The sequence below is a fragment of the Myodes glareolus genome, chromosome 2 (genome assembly GCF_982192425.1).
Source record: "Myodes glareolus chromosome 2, mMyoGla1.1, whole genome shotgun sequence".
Taxonomy (NCBI): Eukaryota; Metazoa; Chordata; class Mammalia; order Rodentia; family Cricetidae; genus Myodes; species Myodes glareolus.
This window is the reverse complement of record NC_142027.1, coordinates 6,443,471-6,462,715: the sequence shown is the minus strand read 5'-3', so window position 1 is coordinate 6,462,715 and position 19,245 is coordinate 6,443,471. Positions and strand designations below refer to the sequence as shown.

General features: G+C 49.8%; 2 protein-coding genes across 4 annotated transcripts in view; both read right to left on the bottom strand.

Moving 5' to 3' along the window:
* The window catches only part of Hlcs (holocarboxylase synthetase), a 176,558-nt gene that overhangs the window by 50,888 nt on the left and 106,425 nt on the right, over positions 1–19,245 (bottom strand). The gene's annotated exons all lie outside the window — the stretch shown is intronic.
* On the bottom strand, positions 1,804–12,267 carry LOC125392705 (MICOS complex subunit Mic10). Its single transcript, XM_087896593.1, is given in 4 exon segments — positions 1,804–1,889; positions 1,892–1,921; positions 1,965–2,051; positions 12,240–12,267. Coding segments are annotated over 4 exon segments (231 nt in total).

Genomic DNA, 19,245 nt, shown 5'->3' with positions numbered 1-19,245 from the left:
CTTTCTCTTCCTGGTCTCCATGAAGTGAGCAGCGTCCTCCACACACTGCTGCCATTATATTCTGCCTCGCCACAGATCTGACGGGGCTGAGTGGCCAGGAACTAGAGCGGTGGTCCTCAACCTTCTCAATGCTGCGGCCCTTTAATGCAGTTCCTCATGTTGTGGGGACCCCCACCATAACAACATGTCGTTGCTACTTTGTAACTGTCACTTTGCTACTGTTGTGAACTGTAATGTAAACATCTGATCTGCAGGATATCTGACCAGCGACTCCTGTGAAAGGGTCACTTGACCCACAAAGTGGTCAGGGGACGCAGGTTGAGAACCGCTGAACTAGAGTTCCTGAAACCACCAATCAAAACAAACCTGCCCCTTGTAGAAGCTGATGGCTTTTGGCATTCTGTTACCGAGATGGAAAACCAACACAAACACGGATTTCCATGAAATAACAGTCCGGGTGGGTGGCCTTGAATGATGATAGCGCAGAGGCAGCATGAGCTGGGTGCCCACGCGGCCACAGCCACAACCATGCCAAGCTACAACGTCCCTACGTGAGGACACTAAACACATTCCCTCCCTTCCATGAATTACGTTTTTAGTATTTCTTTCTTCCTTGTCACGTGTGTATGTGTGTGTGTGTGTGTGTACACGTCTGTCTCAAATACTTCCGCCTATGCACAAGCTACAGCACCTGTGTGGAGCAGGAAGGCAACTTCACAGAGTTACTTCTCTGCTCCCACCATCCTCCTGGCTGGGGCAGGGTTTGTCTTCCTATTTCTGAGGTGGTACCATGTAGACCAGGTTAGGGGGCCTGCAAGCCTCCAGGTGAGTCTCCTGTCTTCCTCTCCCATCTTAAGATAGAAGTTCTGGGATTACGGATGAAAGTCAGCACACCTGGCTTCTTTCAGTGGGGCTCCAACGATCCAATCAGAGGCCTTCAGGCGTGCTTGGCAAGAGCCCTAGCACACAGTATCACCTTGCCAACCCTTAAATGAGTTCTCAGGATAGACGAGCTAACAAAGACATAAACCTAACATATGCGGGGTGGGGGGCACTCATACTAAAGATTTACCATGTGTTTATCTGAAGCTCAAACTCAACAAAATGACTGGTAATTTATCTGGAAAATCAATGCAAAAATATTCATAACAGAGAAGGAGAAATGAAATCCTGGCCTCCTTCGAGCAACCAGTCTAGGACGTGAGAAAAGGCAGCGACTGGGGGCGGGGGGGAGAGGAGTGGGGTGAGAAGTGGAGGTGAAATGGGGAAATGAAGGTGTCCTCATTTTAGAATTCCCTTTTGCTGTTTCTCAGTCTTGAACATCACTCGGGGATCTGGTTGGATCTGGTTAGTTTAATATATGGGCACTGAGAGGCGGGGCCAGGGCTGGCCTCTTCCTCTCTGAGCCCTTTCAGGTACACTTCAGGCCCGTCGTTTTCTGAAGCCTGGTTGGGAAGGCGACAAAGGAGGGGATTATCTGAGGAGGAGGAAGGCAGCCAGTGAGCAAGGAAATTTAACCCCATACCCCGTTTTTAATTTATTTAAGAATACCTCCTTACAATTTCCAGAGAGAACGTGCACACGTGCACGCACACCCACCACACACCACCCCCACATGCACACACACGCACACGCAAGCACACACATGCATGTACACATACAGAGACTTGGTTTCAGACAGTGGCTGGGGTTGGAAGCCATGCTGATGGTGCTGTTACAGGGTCACTGTACTTCAAGGCCCCTGGGCATTCATGAGCACATAAGCACGGCTCTTCCCTCCAGCTGGGATGTCCTTAGCATTAATCACTGCTCTGTGATATAGTTTCCATGTAGAAGGTGCAGAGCCTGCTGGTCATGCTGGCAGTTGGAGCAGGTCATCCGAATCCCTCACCAGAACCAAAGGCTAATGGCCACATTCTTCATTCAAAGGGGTGAGAAAATGATTCCCAACCCAGAACCAGTATCCAGTTTTACTGCTGTGTCTGCCACGCATGCGGCCCACTTTCTGCTGAGGTCTTACTCTGATATGTTCCCTCCCTGCAGCTCCAGCCCTCCTCACACCTCCCACCGCACCCCCACCCCCTCCAGACAATCTAAGAGTTCAGGGCTGGAGTGCACTTGCTGCTGTCCTAGAGAAGCTGGCTTTGGTTCCCAGCTCCCCACAGGGCAGCTCATAGTCCCAGTGTATGCACACCCTTGTTCTCTCTGGCCTTCTCGGGACACCAGGCACGCATGTGGTACACAGACATACATGCAGGCAAAATGCTCATACACATAAAAAAATAAACAAAATTAAAAAGAAAGGAAGTTAAGTACAAACATGCCATCTCTTCTGAGTTCCTTCTAGCTTCCTACTGTGAGAAACCAGCACACTCTTGTCAAGACAAGGGAGCTGAGAGGAAGCACACACATATACACAGAACAGATGCACGGAGCAACTTTGGTCACATATGCTTCCCGTATTGCCGAGATCAGCGGCACGTGCAAAAATCCAGCAAGAAAGCCTCAGCAGTGCAAACATCCCACAGAGGTGTGGCATAAGCTTGCAGGGCTCATCGGACGGGCGCTACGCCCTCAGAGGCCCAGAGCTAACTGAGGTACCTGTTGGGGAAGAAGAGACGGGCAGCACCAATTGGCACACACAGGCTTTCTCCAGTCAATCGTAAATGCATGTATGTAAACTCATCCTATAAGCAGCCCATTTCCAATCAGTTAAGTCTAATCAATTAGAATAGTCCTGAAATGACTTCCATGGCTAATTTCAGAAAACTACCATCTATCCAAAATAAAGAGAGCCCCCCCCCACCTCCACCCCACCAGTCCCTTTCTCAGGGAGGTAAGGAAGGCACAAGAGCCACAATTAAACTTGTTTACATCACTGGCCATACCCATGGATAAAAGCAGCAGGAAAAGTCCCTTTCCTGCAGACGGACGACTCGGCCTCAGCTCCAGGAATGCTGCAGCAGGCCCAGCGCTGGTCTCAGCAGAGGTGCCACTGCACCCAGCCCCGAGCTGCGGCCCGGCCGTCAGTCCTTCCTGCCATGTGCTCTGATGACAGATGACACCTACAGCTCCACAGAGGGTCTGTGCTGATGGCTGCTCAGAGCCCTAACCCCAGAAGACTTAATCTTCTCTTCTATTTATTTATTTGAGGCGTGATCTCATATACTATAGACTGGCTTTGATTCCCTTTTTAGTCGAGGGTTGATTTTGAACTTCTGATCCATCTGCCTTACCTCCCCAGGGTTGAGTTTACACACATGCACCACCATGCCTGGCTTGTGTGGTGCCAGGGACCAAATCCATGAGCAGGGAACTATGAGCACTCTATCAACTGAAGTGCCCAGCCACCAACCCCACCTCAAACATCCAGTATGAAAACCTCAGGTCCAGTTGGCAGCCCTCCCTGCCAGTGATCCTGCAGAACAGCTTTGCTGGGCTACAGGACACCATGGCAGTCTGGTGATGTCTCCAATAAAGACTGAAATTACAGTAGAACGTGAGGACAAAGAGCGGCTAATGGGACCTCTGCACAGCATCTTAGTTTCAAAGTGGGAAAAGCTTTCATTAGTAAGGGGTACTCGCACACACACTGGAGGTAGATTAAAACGTGGATGCTTTTCTTTTCACTCGACTTTGGGGTTGCTTTGGATTTGCCATTTGTATCTTTATTCAGTCCGGACTTAAGCAGTTTCTCCGCCTTTCCTTACAACTGAGAATTTTCACCAAGAGACCCTGCCTTCTCTAATTTGATTTTCTGGATCCGAGACTTTAATCTTCTGAATCGCCGCTTATCTGGTGCATCAGTGAGATCAGCCCAACAATTGTTTGACTGTGGCTCAAGATTTAAATTTCTTTCTCAAAGAAGAATCTAAATCTCTTAATTCTCCAACACTCACCTACCCTCCATCCACTGGGCACTCTGCTCCCTCACTGGCTTCCCCACCCAGTGCATGGGGTCTTCTTGCCTTTGACTTCACGCAATTCTTTGAATAAAAGAGGCTGGAGTTTTGTTACCAGTGAAACGAACTCTACGTTAGAGACATCCAAAATGTGTGGATTTGGTATAAGCTTCTTTCAAAAACTGCTACTCCGTTATTGGGCATGTTTATGCCTAAAAAGAAGATTCTGTGTTCTATTGTGTCCGAAGCTTTCAAAGTACGATTGTTCAATTTGCAAACGGCAATTGGTTAACCAAGCTGAACTTAATTAGTCCGTCCATCCTACGGCCCACATCAAACCCTACTGTTTGATGTGTTCCGCGACCCTCCAAGCCGCCTACAGCTGGCCGAGGGTCACGATGGAAAGGCAGCCGAGCTTAGGTCTGGGAACTGAAATGAGCCGTTGTGAGTGCGGCTTCTCTCCTCGTGTTTTCTGGGGCTGCGCCGCTCTGACCTTCTTCAAATCCATCCTTTACGGATTAACATGTAAAGCAGCGCCGAATTAATTTCAGAAAGGGCGTATGAGATCAGCCAAGGGTCATACAAAACATCTAACTCCTAAATACACTAATGCCATTCAATGAGAAGCTGTCAATAAGGGGGGGGGGGGCAGCGAAGGATTTGAAGGTTGGAGCAGTCTCAGGCTGGTTAGCTCTCCGCCTGCTTCTGTGGTGTGGCTAATGCATTCCTCTAGAAGCTAATCCTATTTCTAAGGACCCTCCTGCGAGGAGCACACAGGCCGTGATGAATGAGAACTAAAATGCATTAAAATTCTCAACAACTTCACCAAAAGGCACACTATTAGATTCTGAGTGTCTCTGGTAAGACGGTTCATTAAAAGTGCGGGTCTTAAAGAACCCGCTTTTGTCCCCGCACTGGGGAGAGAGGGGCCCGGGTGTCACTTGTGATACCTGCAGTCAAAATATTTTTACATTAGGTTGTCTGGGTAATCACATCAGAAATGCCGCACGATGCAGTAAGGGAGGCCTTTTTCACGGGCTGGCTTAGATGCTGTTCTCCCTCCTGTGCCCGGAGGATGTGCGTATCCACAGCTTTAGTCACACAATAGTGTCATTAAACCCACTTTTAAAAATCAGACATGAAAGAGCTCTTAATTTCCCTTGAAGAACTAACGGTGTCGAATGCTTCTCTTTCCTCCTCATTGTGTTTTGCTTGTACTCAATTAAGAGATAATTTGGCCGTTTATCAAGATGCGGTCTGAGCTGAGCAGTCAGAGACAACTCAGCACGGCTGTTTCTGTGGCTGAATCCTCAGGCATCTGGAGCACAGGGGTACAGTGGCCTGAGGGTGTTTGGAGTCCACGGTCACAGCAAGGGGGAAGGACACACAACCCCAGACACAATCATGACACACATATCCTCAGAAACGCCAAGGTCAAAAGATTTGGGACCCTGAAACCTGGAGGGCCAGAGAGGACTCGGGAAACAAAAACTGACGTCACCCAGAAGCCGGAGGGGCTCCGGACATAAAAGTCCACCCCGGGTGCCAGGCACCCCCTGGGCAGTGGACTCCCTTGGGTGGGGAGGGAGGGGGCACATGGTTCACATAGATCAAGATGTACCTCGCACGTGTGAGCCACACAACATCTGAGTCCCGAGCACTGCACACCTTCTCTTGTGCTAAATATTACACAAGAAAACCTGAAATAACACACCTCCTCACCCCACTTTCACAACAACCTCTCCCCCTTCTTTGGTGAGTTAATCAGCCTCCTATACACAGCTTCTCAGTCTAAACGTTGGAGCCTGTGGACATGGGAATTATGGTCAGGGCCACAGCAGTTTCACACGTGGTCACTCGCGACAGCATCCGGAGCATCCATGTTACAGGCGCTATCCCTATCTTCATACTCCTTCATGGGGAGGCACCGTGTGGCAGCTGAAACGGGCTCAGAGAGGGCAGGGAGGCTGTAAAGGGTCACACAGCTGAGCCACACACAGCAGAAAGAATCAAATGGAGGTCTTTTAGACACCAAGCTACAGGCTGGTCCCAGGAAGAGACAGTGGGACAAAACAGACTACGGACCCTACAGACAGAAGCAGAGAGTCGTGGTTTGCACAGGAACGGCCTGCACAGACTCCGGCATTTAAAAGCTTGGCCCACAGGCAGCAGCACTATTAGAAGGTGTGGCCTTGTTGGAGTGGGTGTGATCTTGTTGAAGGAAATGTGTTACTGTAGGGGTGGGAGCTTTGAGGTCTCAGATGCTCAAGCGAGGCTTAGTAGGACAGATCAAGATGTAGGACTCTCAGCTCCTTCTCCAGCACCATGCCTGTCTGCACACTGCCATGTCCTGCCATGATGATAATGGACTAAGCCTCTGAAACTGTAAGCCAGCGTCCGTTAAATGTTTTCCTTTCTAAGAGTTGCCGTGGTCATTGTTTCTTCACACCAATAGAAACCTTAACCAAGACACATGGCTATGATGCTACAACCCCGAAAGGCCACAGGATTCCTCACGCTCAAAGTAAAGACACTTGTTAGACATTAGGAAGAAGGGCTTTGGAGGTCAGTGAAAGAGCTACTTTACCTAGGCCAGGCTGGGTGTCCTCACAGAGCAGCAGAAGGGAGCAGGCATATGGGAATCCCCAACAGTTAGGCTGTGCCACCGATGACAAGCACCTGACAGCCCTTCCCTTCAGCAGGGGTGAAGCAGTGGAGGGGCAGAGCAGAGAAAGCAGAGGTCTGGAGGATGGGGCATGAAGAAGGCAGGAGGTACGTGACTCAGGCGACCACAGTGCCAGTGTTGGATGTGCGCAACCATTTGCTGGACTAAGGGGCCCCGCTAACATCACACCCTCAGTCTCAAGAAAGGCCAGTCATAGGGAGACTGAAGAAAGGTGGGTTATCTCCCCACCTGCTCCTTTGTCAGTCAGGAGTTGGGACGATCCAAGGCTGGAATGACAGGGAAGCCCTAGAGGAAGACAGAACAGGAAGGATTCTGACACCTGGACCACCATCTGCACCTCCATTCTTATCAATAGTTGCATCTGGATCCACACAACTACACATGACCCTCCATTGCGGAAAAACATACAACATCACAATCCAGACACACACAACTACACAAGACCCTCCACTGCAGAAAAGCATACAACACCACAATCCAGACACACACAACTACACATGACCCTCCACCGCAGAAAAACATACAACACTACAATCCAGACACACACACAACTACACATGACCCTCCACCACAGAGAAACATACAACATCACAATTCAGACACACACAACTATACATGACCCTCCACCGCAGAAAAACATACAACACCACAATCCAGACACACACAACTACACATGATCCTCCATTGTGGGAAAACATAGAAGACCACAATCCAGACAATCACTAGGCGTGATCAACCAACACACATAGCATTTCAATGGAACAACACTGATTCCCCTCCCTCCAACTTACCTGCCCTCCATCATAGAGTCCTGATGGAAAGTACTAAAGAAGAACCAGATGTCTGGTCTGCGGGTGGTCACTCAGTGGGCAAGAGGTACACACCAGGACAGCCAGCAGTGTTGCCTGGTCTACAGCAACAGTGGATACAAAGATGGACACTGAAGATGGGGAGGGGTGGGGGGAGATGGAAAAACACACATCCAGCTTACGGCACAACATGTCTGCTCATCACTGGCAAAGGACAGCCCACATGAGTGCTGGGGGACTTATCTCACCATGCCCTTTCCACAGTGTTGGGCTGGGAGCCTGTGCAGGGCAAGCAGGTTGTGTGTGCAGGAGGGTTTCTCCTCTGCGGACCTGCCTCATCCATTCCCCATGCTCCTACCCTGCAGTCTTCAGGATGAGCACAAAGAACAAGAGAGAATGATCGTATCTCAAGGCTTGCTGAGTCCCTGCCAAGAAGCCCAGGAGAGAGGTCGGGGCCTATTAGATGTCACTGACTCATTAAATCAGACAGACGGACAGACAGTTAACTACAGTCCCCAGTAAGACGCCCCTAAAGAGCCCGGGACAGTGAGTGATCACTGAGCACTTGCTCTAGCAGAGGACTTGGGTTCAGTACCCAGTGTCCACATGGTGGCTCACAACCATCCATAACTACAGTTCTCAAGGATCAGATGCCCTCCGACCTCTGGAACACAGAAATACATGTAGGCCAAACATCCACACGCATAAAATAAATCTAAAACAAAGAAACAAAAATTACCCCAGGAGATCTGCCCTTTGCCAAGTTTGGAGCCCACTCCCAGACCTCATGTTTAGCCCTTGATCTAGCAGAGACTTTAAAACAAGATTTGCCAAATGCTCACACTGTCATTTCCTGGACACCTCACCATTGTCTTATATGATGCAGAAACATCTATTTAAACAAACAAACAAACAAAAAACAAGACAAAAAAACGAAACCCCTTCGAGAGTTCATCTGAACAGACTGGAGACTTACTGCTGAGTTCTAGGTACAATAAACACCGTGTTTGTTCAAAAGCGGATGCATTTGAAGATGCAAAGTTTAGGTCGCAGAGAAACAGACATCAGAGGACCAAATGCATTGCTTCAAAGTGAGAATTGTGATCACAAGGGAAGGGAAGAAAGGAGGGGAAAGGAGAGGACAGGAAGGAAGCCAGGAAGAGGAGGAGTAGGGCCTAGGATCCCTCAGGTGCTCGATGAGCACATTCACTCCTGAGCACTTGAGGGTGCAGGTGACATGTGGGCGGAGGCTCAATCCCTGAGTGATGGACAACGAGCAGATCTCACAACGTCATCCAATCTGAAGGGGATGTTTCGCTTGGTAAACAAACTTTTTGCTGTATAGCACTTTTTCGCTGACACCATTGTAAACAGACTCCAGCTGAGTTCTTTCTTGAGATGAGCCTTGTAATCGATCAGCAACACCGTCAAGGATATATAAATACAGAGAAGCTAAAGCAGACATTGTAAGTGGATGCAGGCACCGATGCAGACGCAGATGCTGAGGCAGACACGGTTGCTGAGGCAGACACAGTGTATGGATGCAGGCACGGATGCTGAGACAGACACGGTGTATGGATGCAGACACGGATGCTGAGACAGACATGGTGTATGGATGCAGACACGGATGCTGAGACAGACATGGTGTATGGATGTAGACACGGATGCTGAGACAGATATGGTGTATGGATGTAGACACGGACGCTGAGACAGACATAGTGTATGGATGTAGACACGGACGCTGAGACAGACATGGTGTATGGATGTAGACACGGATGCTGAGACAGACATGGTGTATGGATGTAGACACGGATGCTGAGACAGACATGGTGTATGGATGTAGACACGGATGCTGAGACAGACATGTGTAAGAACAAGAAGAGTATAATATGTGTTTAGTTATAACAGAATAATAATTTCAAAATCAAGGTAGCTGGGTGGGGGAGGTGGACAAATGGGATAAGGGAGTTTGACTCCCAATCTGATGACCCAAGTTCCATCCCTGGAACTCACACAGTGGAAGGAGAGAACTGACTTTCACAAGTTGTCCTCTGCTCTACACATGTATGCCATGGCATGTACACAGGCATACACACGGGTACACGTGCACACACACACACAAACTAAATAAATTTAATAAAATTATAAAAACAGGTGGCTATTTTTAAGAAGCAACAAATACAACATTTAATTCAAAGTTCAATAAAAAGAAATAACATATGAATGCAGAAGCAAGCATATCACATGCCGGAATTACATGCTCTACTGACCAGGACACCACCACACAGACTTTGTTGGCCTGTATGCCAGGTCTTCCTCAACTACACACACATTTCCAAAGCACTGTAACATACACAAGGACCAACAGCTCTGTAAAAATTTCAGAGTCCCCCGACACACAGAGTCCTCGTCCCAGTTTCAGAAGGATCACTGCTGATGAACAGTGACCGTCACTTGGAATGTTGGAAACAAACCAAGCTGACGGCTATCAAGCTGCATTTCCTTCCGAGCTGGGTCCGGCCAGAGTGGACAGGTCCGTAGTGACCGAGCCGATGGAGGGTCTAGGAGCTGGCACTGTGTTAGTGTGGGATGGCTTGTGGTTGTCCCCACACCATGTTCTGTCTCTCTGTGCTCAGGACTCCCCTCTCTTACCCCTCTAAGACAGAGAACAGGCCCATTAACTGTGACAGCTCTTTAGGGCACACGAAGGGATTGGTTCCAGGGGGACTGGGGACACTAGCTGTTATCCCCCCCTTTAAGGGCTCCAGAGGGTCACCAATCCTCCCATGTTTATATATGCAAGCGTGAATCTAGACCACAGGTAGCCTGGAAGCAGCCGGCCCAACAGTTTCAAATGCGTGGCCTGTGTGTGCAGGTTGTCTGCCGCACTCCACGTCTACCCGGGCTGGAGGGACGCCAGCGTGTGCAAGTGCTCCAGGGTCAGGCGTGTGCTACGTTACCCTCTGAGGGGCGGAGCCTGAGTCATCTGGGTCAATCACACACGGTTGGTTTTCATGTCCGCGTCACCTAGAGAAGTAGCTCCCTGTTCTCAAGCCACGCAGACCAGAACTATGTAGCTAGTCCCTCCCTCCCATCCTAGGAGGAAGAAACTAAGGTGTCATGCAGACCGATTCTCTATCTGGCCACACGGCATCAGGGAACATAATGGAAGATCGCAGCGGGTCCCTCCCCCATGTGCATTTTCACATGCTGCGGTTTCAGTGGTTTGTAGCCATCTGGGGTTCAATGACATTACATGGAAAATTCTGGGGATAAATACGTCATAAATTTTAAATGGCATGCCTTTCTGAGTAGCAGAACTGGATGCTGAGCTACCTACCGTTCCACTCCACCTGGGATGTGACCTTTCCCTTCATCCACTGTATCAACCATGTATCAACGATGTATACCCTACCCTCCTCTCACTTGTCAGTCAGCAGTAACTGTTACTGTACTTACTGATGTCCTCCAGACATGAGAATATTGGTGCAGGCAGTTTGAATGCATCAAAGAGAAGCTATAGAGGGTTTCCTATAAAGTGTGTTACAGGCATATATGTATTGGGAGGGAACACATACACATATGTTGGGTTTGTTATAATCCCTATGTAGTCCTCTTCTGGGGGTATGCATACACAGAGACACTCGCTTTCCCTAACCATGAGAGAATTTTCCCTGCTATCCACACAACTGGAAATAAGGTATCCACGCATCCACCGACCAGTGCTTCGTGCGGCTGTGCCCTTTGGGAAAGTGGATGGGGATGACCTATTGCTGGTATTAGCGTGTTTATGGCCACTCACTGGTGAGTTGTTACTTGAGTTTACTGCAATATTTTCTTCTTTATTTTTGAAAGGAGGAGAGACATGGGCATGGGGAGGTCACATCAGAGTCACAGGAATTTGGAAGAGACAACTGCAGAGATTACAATGTAGCAATCTATGGGTGAGTCGGGCAGCTGTGCACATCTCAGCAGGCCCCCACTGGGAGCCTAGGCTGGACATCGGCTTCCACACAAGTTCTATTCTAGGAACTTTTGAGCTGGTCACCACTAGGTGGACAGGGCCAACGCCATGCTAGGTGGCCCTAAGGAGTGACCTAGACTATAGCTCAGCCTCGTCCCTCCACCGTCCCATCCTTTTGGCCGAGGTGTGCCCAGTGGGGACTCTTTTCCCAGGTGTGTCGATTATGTGGGAGTCCCCTCTGTGTGCTGTGATTACCACTAATGAATAAAGAAACTGTCTTGGACCTATAGCAGGGCAGAACTTAGGTAGGCAGGGAAGATGAAGCTGAATGCTGGGAGGAAAAAGGGCGGAGTCAGAAAAACACCATGGAGTCGCCGCCAGAGTCAGACATGCTGAAACTTTGCCAGTAAGCCACTGCCATGTGGTGATAGATAGATTAATAGAAGTGGGTTAAATTAAGATGTAAGAGTTAGCCAATAAGAAGTTAGAGCTAATGGGCCAAGCAGTGATTTAATTAATACAGTTTCTGTGTGGTTATTTCAGTCTAAGCTAGCCAGGAGGCCGGGATGAACAAGTGGGCCCTCCTCCTACATGTCGATGTAATGCCAGATGGAGCTTTGGCAAGGTCTCAGTCTGTTCAAGCTGGAGAAGTGGAAAGATAAGATGGAGAAGTGTGCAGGCAGGTGCACATGCTAGCAGCGGTCATCACAGCCATGGCCAGCTGCGAGATGGGCACAGGCAGAGCCCAGCTCTCCTTCATTGCTGACACACCTAGGAAGAATGTGTCAACACTGAAGCCCGCCTCTAGCATAAACACGAAAAGTAAGTTTCTTAGCCACACCATATTCATTTTGTTCTCTTATGGCTGAGACAAATACCTGACAACCGCCACTCATAGTCTGCCATGGCGAGCTGTGTGTGCTAGCAACTGCCATTCATACAGTCTGCCATGGCGAGCTGTGTGTGCTAGCAACTGCCACTCATACAGTCTGCCATGGCGAGCTGTGTGTGCTAGCAACTGCCACTCATACAGTCTGCCATGGCGAGCTGTGTGCGCTAGCAACTGCCACTCATACAGTCTGCCATGGCGAGCTGTGTGCGCTAGCAACTGCCATTCATACAGTCTGCCATGGCGAGCTGTGTGTGCTAGCAACTGCCACTCATACAGTCTGCCATGGCGAGCTGTGTGTGCTAGCAACTGCCATTCATACAGTCTGCCATGACGAGCTGTGTGCGCTAGCAACTGCCACTCATACAGTCTGCCATGACGAGCTGTGTGCGCTAGCAACTGCCATTCATACAGTCTGCCATGGCGAGCTGTGTGTGCTAGCAACTGCCATTCATACAGTCTGCCATGACGAGCTGTGTGCGCTAGCAACTGCCACTCATACAGTCTGCCATGGCGAGCTGTGTGTGCTAGCAACTGCCACTCATACAGTCTGCCATGGCGAGCTGTGTGTGCTAGCAACTGCCACTCATACAGTCTGCCATGGCGAGCTGTGTGCGCTAGCAACTGCCACTCATACAGTCTGCCATGGCGAGCTGTGTGCGCTAGCAACTGCCATTCATACAGTCTGCCATGGCGAGCTGTGTGTGCTAGCAACTGCCACTCATACAGTCTGCCATGGCGAGCTGTGTGAGGTGCCTGGTCACCCTTCCCAGGAGGCAGAGAGAACAAACCCCAGTGTTTCATCCACTTCATAGTTTTTAGTCCCTGGGGGACACCAACCATGCTCAGGGTGGGTCTTCTCTCCTAAATTAAGCCTCTCTGGAAACACCCTCAAAGTGATCCTAAATCCTTTCCGACTGACAAGATTAACCACCACAGTCACCGTTAACAGAGCTTTGCTGACAGACCTGGGATGGAAGCATTTGAAAAAAATAAAATAAGGAACCTACTACTCTAGAGGGATAACGGGATCTTTCTGCTATGCTATTTTCATTATAAGACATCATGCCCCATAGCAGAAAGTATTTAAAACTCTATCACCTGGGCTCTCTGAGACTTGTCCAGTTCATTGTGTCTGAAAACTCTGCCAGGCTAAGGGAGTCTCCAGCACATGTGAACTGTCGTTAGAACATCATCGTAGAGTGGAGATGGCTCAGCTTTAGACAGATTCAGTCGCTTTCAGCAAGGAATGTAATTCCATGGTGTTATACTAACAACAGTCTATTACTCAGTCCTTGAGATCGGTTTGGTTCTAGTGTCTGTGTATGTATGTGGAGTTTCAGCATATACCCACCAACACACATAGACATACATGCAGATACACATGTAGACACACACACACAGATATACACACACATACATGCAGGCACACACAGACACACATGTAGACACACAGACATACACAGAGACACGCACAGGCACACATGTGCAGAAACACACAAACACATGTAGATACACACAGACATTCACAGAGACACATGCAGACACACATACACATGCAGACACACATAGAGACAGGCAGACATGCACACACATAGACACACACAGACATATATGTGCACACACACAGACACATGCACACACAGGCACACACATGTGTGCAAACACAGGCGCACACAGATACACACAGACACATGCACACACATGCACGCACACACAGACACACAAAGATACATGCAGACATACACGCAGACACACGCAGACACGTGCACACACACATGTGCGCGCACACACAGGCACACACAGATACATACAGACACACATACACACACAGACATACACAGACACACATGTATACACACACAGACACATGCAGACACACACATGCACATGCAAAGACACATATGCGCACACACAGACACATGTGTACACAGAGACACATGCAGACATACACGCAGACACACACATGTGCACACACATGCACGCACGCACACTGTTCTATGTGATTTATAGAGATGCTTCATTCATCTTCCATGTAAGCTAGCCTTCCTGTTTCAACTTCAATACGGGGAGGTGGATTTGCTCCTACCAAGCCCTTTCAGGACCCTAGCGGGAAACCTTTCCCAGGCCAAGGGCCCTGTCCAGCCAGCCACAAGCAGGATTAGCCACTGGAGGGCCATGGATCCTGACTGCGCCTCTGGTATTTGATACCACACATGCGGTGAAATGGCCTCTAAACTGCGGCTTCTGGACTGCAGATAACAAGTCAAGGACTGTCTGCAGGATAAAAGATGCTGCGTAAATCCAGTCAGAACTGGAACTCTCACATCTGCCAGCCACCAGCTGAAGGGCAGCAGCGGATGGGGTGGCAGAGGAGGGGGGGGTGAGGGGAGGCAAAGCTAGGGCGCCACTCTCCAAACTAGAGGAGAAACATCTGGAGATGGAGGAAACTTTTCCACCTAATGCCAGGAGTAGGAGTCCCATGTGGGAAAAAAAAGAAGAAAAGAAAAAAGAGAATTACACCAGCTTCACTCTGGACCAGCTTTAATGGAAGAGCAACAATATCGAGACGGCTATCAACCCCCACAGTCTTGTACTGACCTGCACGCTCTGTGAGGTGGTTCTTCACTAACCTACGTGAATTTCAGTCTTCTTTCCAGGCAGGACCTGAAGTCGCCTTTTAGGCATTTGGTGAGGGAGCCATTCCCTCTTTTCCTCCTGTTCCCGAACGTTCTCTTTCTCACAGGCCTGGTGGAGACCCTCCACAGCAGGAAAAGCTTCTCTGCGGGTCACAAGGCTGCCTTTCCCTGCCACGCTCGTTAGGATCCCGTGTCAGGGTTTCTTTTTAATTTTCTCCTCTATTTTCCATTACCCTTTGCTGGTGACTTTCCTCTTTTTCTAAATAGACCAAAGATCTATGCCAAACATCAATTTTAACTTTTAAGAGACAAATAAATCGTTCCTAACCCAAGTTCATTAAGCATCCAGAATAAAAACAATTGACTCAAATGTAACCGGAAGAGGTCTACACATAAGCAAGCCTGACTCCAAGGAGGGGAGGCAGGCGCTGCTGCCTGGCTGATGATGAGGACTTTGCCTTCAAGGCGGCCACGATGACGCCAGTAAGACAAGATGTGGGGCAGAGCACGGGCAAGGACATTGCTGCGCAAGAGATGAAAGGAGGGAGGGCGGCGTCTGTGAGGCAAGAAGCTGTACAGGAAGCGATAGATCTCCGGTGCCCATGGGAGAGGGCTCTCGGAACACAGCAAGGGCTTGGAAGTGGTCCAGCGTCCATGGACTATCTCCGCGGCACCTGGCAGAGAAAGCATACCAGGAGATGGGCTGAGGATGAAAGCGAGGGTTCCGGAGGTACGGGGAAGCGGCAGGGCTATTCTGGAGATGTACTGGGAGGCAGAGACGAGGGGCTGGAAGAGGAAGAGGCAGGACTTACTGGTCGGTGGTGTGGAGAAAGACAGGATGGCCCAATGGAGCTACTCACAACACACCCACCGATCCCATCTGTCCCCTGACACTCAGCCAAAGCCAGCTTCTGTTGGATGTTTTTGCTGACTGCTGGGAGAGATGGGGGACTGGTACCCCAAGGCCTCCTGCCTTCCTTGAGGGGTACTTTCCTGTCCTTCAGAGACTGCACGAGCACACAGTGGCACTCCCAGACACTCTGCAGGCTTTGGAAGAGCATTCCTGTGAGACTTGAAGGTCCCCTTCAGCTGTTCACATCTAGTCCCCCACATGGCAGAAGACCTAGAGTTCCCGGAGCTGTGTGTAGCTGCAGTCACAGTAGGGACATGTCTCAGGGTCGCAGCTGCAAGGGAAGCTCTCAAGTTCAGTAGTTCTAGTGGGGACATCTCCTTCCTCAGCAGTGGCCACTTCCAAGGCTGTGACCCAGGAGTTCTCCCTGGAGCCAGCACGGAGTCAGCGCCTCATGGCCTGTCCCTGACCTCCCGAGTCCCCGGAGCATCTGCATTGGACCCCATTCTGCGGGGACTGTCCTAACTCCTGGGCTAAGGGGTCTATCTGAGCTATAAAATAGCGCTGCCCCCAGTTCACCAGTGAGACAGCTTGCCTGTACCCAATGAGACTGCCAGCAACAGAAGTGGGCTTGCCACACTGCCTCCTAGTAAGCTTGGAGAAATCACTCAGGAAAGACCAAGGGGATTCCAGGGTTGGAATAAGGATGACCCGCGCACAGGCAAACAGAACAAAGGAGACCAGGAAGAGTTGGATGTGGGACACAAAATGCTAAAACAGAACAGTGTTCTCAGCGTTTTATAAAAACCTCAGTCTGTGGCGTCCCCTGCCTCCGTTCCACGTCCTAGGAACTAGATGCAGGATATTCAGCTTTTCAGTGTGTGTGGAGCAGGCAGAAGGTGTCTAGAACCATCGTTCAGAAAGGATCGAGTGAAAGGAGGGATCAGCACAGGGCACAGCGACAACAGGCAGACACTGGATGCAGGAATGAATGTCTAAAGATGACCCACATCCATAGCTCTGATGGTCAGGACTCGCACACAGAGCTTATGCAGGGAGTGAGGGAATGCACAAATGGGCGAGTTCTTCTCTAGACGGTTAACACTCTGGAGGTGCTCCAGAAAGAGTCAACAAAACCCTGCCTCCCCCTCCATTCTTCCTCTTGCCCAAAAGGTTAACAGCAGATTCAGCAGGTTTTTTCCCCCTGAGGGTAATAGATAATATGATGCAATATTTTCACTAACAGCAAAAACAACTCACATTAGAAGAGGGCCTTCTATCTGCGGGGTTAATTTTTTAAGTGGATAAGCAATTAAAGATGCCAAGTAGATTAAAATTGATCCTGAGCGTCAAAGTTGTGATCAATAAAAAAAGACCATCTGCAAATTTGATTGCATAAATCCCTTTTACTCAGGCCCACCATAAGCATAATCTCCAGGATCGCGCCTTTCACCTCCCTGAGAAAGGGAAATGCAATAAAGGTCGCAGCCTTCAGAAAACTCGGGACCACCCTTAGGAGACACATGTGCCATGGTCAGCATAAGCTGTTCATCAGGGAAAACTCTGGGATGCTTAGAGAAACACGAACATGAGGGCAAGTCCTCTAAAAATGTAGCTTGTTTCATTCAGCTGGTCCCAATGCCCCTCACTGGTTTCCATGGCCTGGCAACTTTACTTAGCATCCCTCAGCTTCTTCCTGAGGGCACAGCTCAGGCAACATCCATCTCCTGTCCTCCACCCCCATCCTCCTCCTCCTCCTTCCTCAGGGAGGCATCTTGCGGTACTCCCAGTCCTCGGGAACTCCTGGCGGCCTGCTTCTGTTTTGTTTCTAGACGAGTCTCGCCGCTCTGGTCCCAGGAGACGCACACTCAGGCTCGGCTTTTGCTACACTTTGCCCGCCATGTCACGCTGCTCAGCTGCCACTGCCATGTTAGTCATGGGTCTGTACACACATTCTAAAAGCTGGCATATAAAGTCGGACGGTGGCAGCACACACTTTTAATCCCAGCGCTCGGGAGGCAGAGGAACTCCCCTTCGGTCCCCTTCTGTTCCCTGAGAGCACGTCTAACCTAGCTTCTAGGCTCCATCAGGTTCTGAAGCCCTGAGCCTGACAGGCTATGCAGGAAAGCCCACCTAGGCAGGTCACTGATGCTGGACACAGACCATCGTCTGAGGGCCCGGGGAAGGCTTGGTCAGAGTCCTTCTAGCTTTTCTGTACTTAAAGTTATGGTTCAGTAAAAAACAAAAAAACAAAACAAAAACACCAAAACGGGATTGACATGCCTGATCATGAGAGTGGGGACAGAAAGGAAACATACCTCAAGGACCGAGTTAGCTGGCTCCTTGCCTGAGTCCTAGCTGGGAGAATATTACACTTCAGAACCTGGATACAGATATCTAATGTAGAATCCACGGCTGTGAAGACTTTCTCTCTAAACACGGCCATTCAATGGACTGAGTGAGTCAGTGTGAAGTGAGACGAGAAAGCCCCCCACGGCTCCAGCTCCTCACATCAGTCACAGCCAGTGAGGACCTCATGGCCACAGAAGATCACGGTTCTGGCTCTCTGGCTACCAGTGTGCGTGGGGAGGCTAAGTGACTTGTTCAAACAGCTGGTCACATGGCAGCCACCAATCTGTCAAGGAAGACCAGTCCCAGCTCACTGTTCACTGTCTCCTTTAAGATTTGATTGCTAACTGGGTGGAGGTGGTGGCACACGCCTTTAATCCCAGCACTTCTGTGAGTTCAAGGCCAGCCTGTCCACAGAGTGAGTTCTAGGACAGCCAGGGGCACATACAGAGAAACCCTACATTGGCAAGCCAAACAAACAAACAAAGAAAGAAAAAATAAAAAGAGATGTGATTGTTAGATAATTTTCTTCCATTTAACAAATAAGCATTCCAGCAGTGATGAAAGTCCCCAAGGTGTGTCCTTGAAGGCAGGTAACCTTGTGCGGGGGCTGAGGAGAGGCCTTGGATTCATAGCTTCTCTGGCACCCACTCCCAGTTCTACTGTTTGGTTAACTGAGGGGATTATGGTAGACTGCTCCCTATTTCCCATTTTCCAGAAAGACTAGAGAAGCACAGAACCTAAAATCGGAAGCCATGATGAGAAGCCTTTTCTGTATGAGTGATTTTCTCATGGCTGTGAAAGAACACTTGATAAAGACAAACTGAAGCTCAAAGTGATGCAGCCCATCATGGCAGAGGGAGCACGGTGGGGGGGAGAGCACAATGACAGGGGGAGCATGGTGGCGGGGGGAGCACGGTGGGAGGGGGAGCACGGTGGCGGGGGGGAGCACAGTGGGAGGGGGAGCACGGCGGTGGGAGAGCACAATGACAGGGGCAAGAACGGTGGTGTGTAGGGAGAGCACAATGACAGGGGGAGCACGGTGGCGGGGGGAGCACGGTGGGAGGGGGAGCACGGTGGCAGAGGGAGAACGGTGGCAGGGGCTGGCTGCTCTCAGGCATCCACAGTCAAGGAGCAGAGCGTGAACAGCAGAAGGA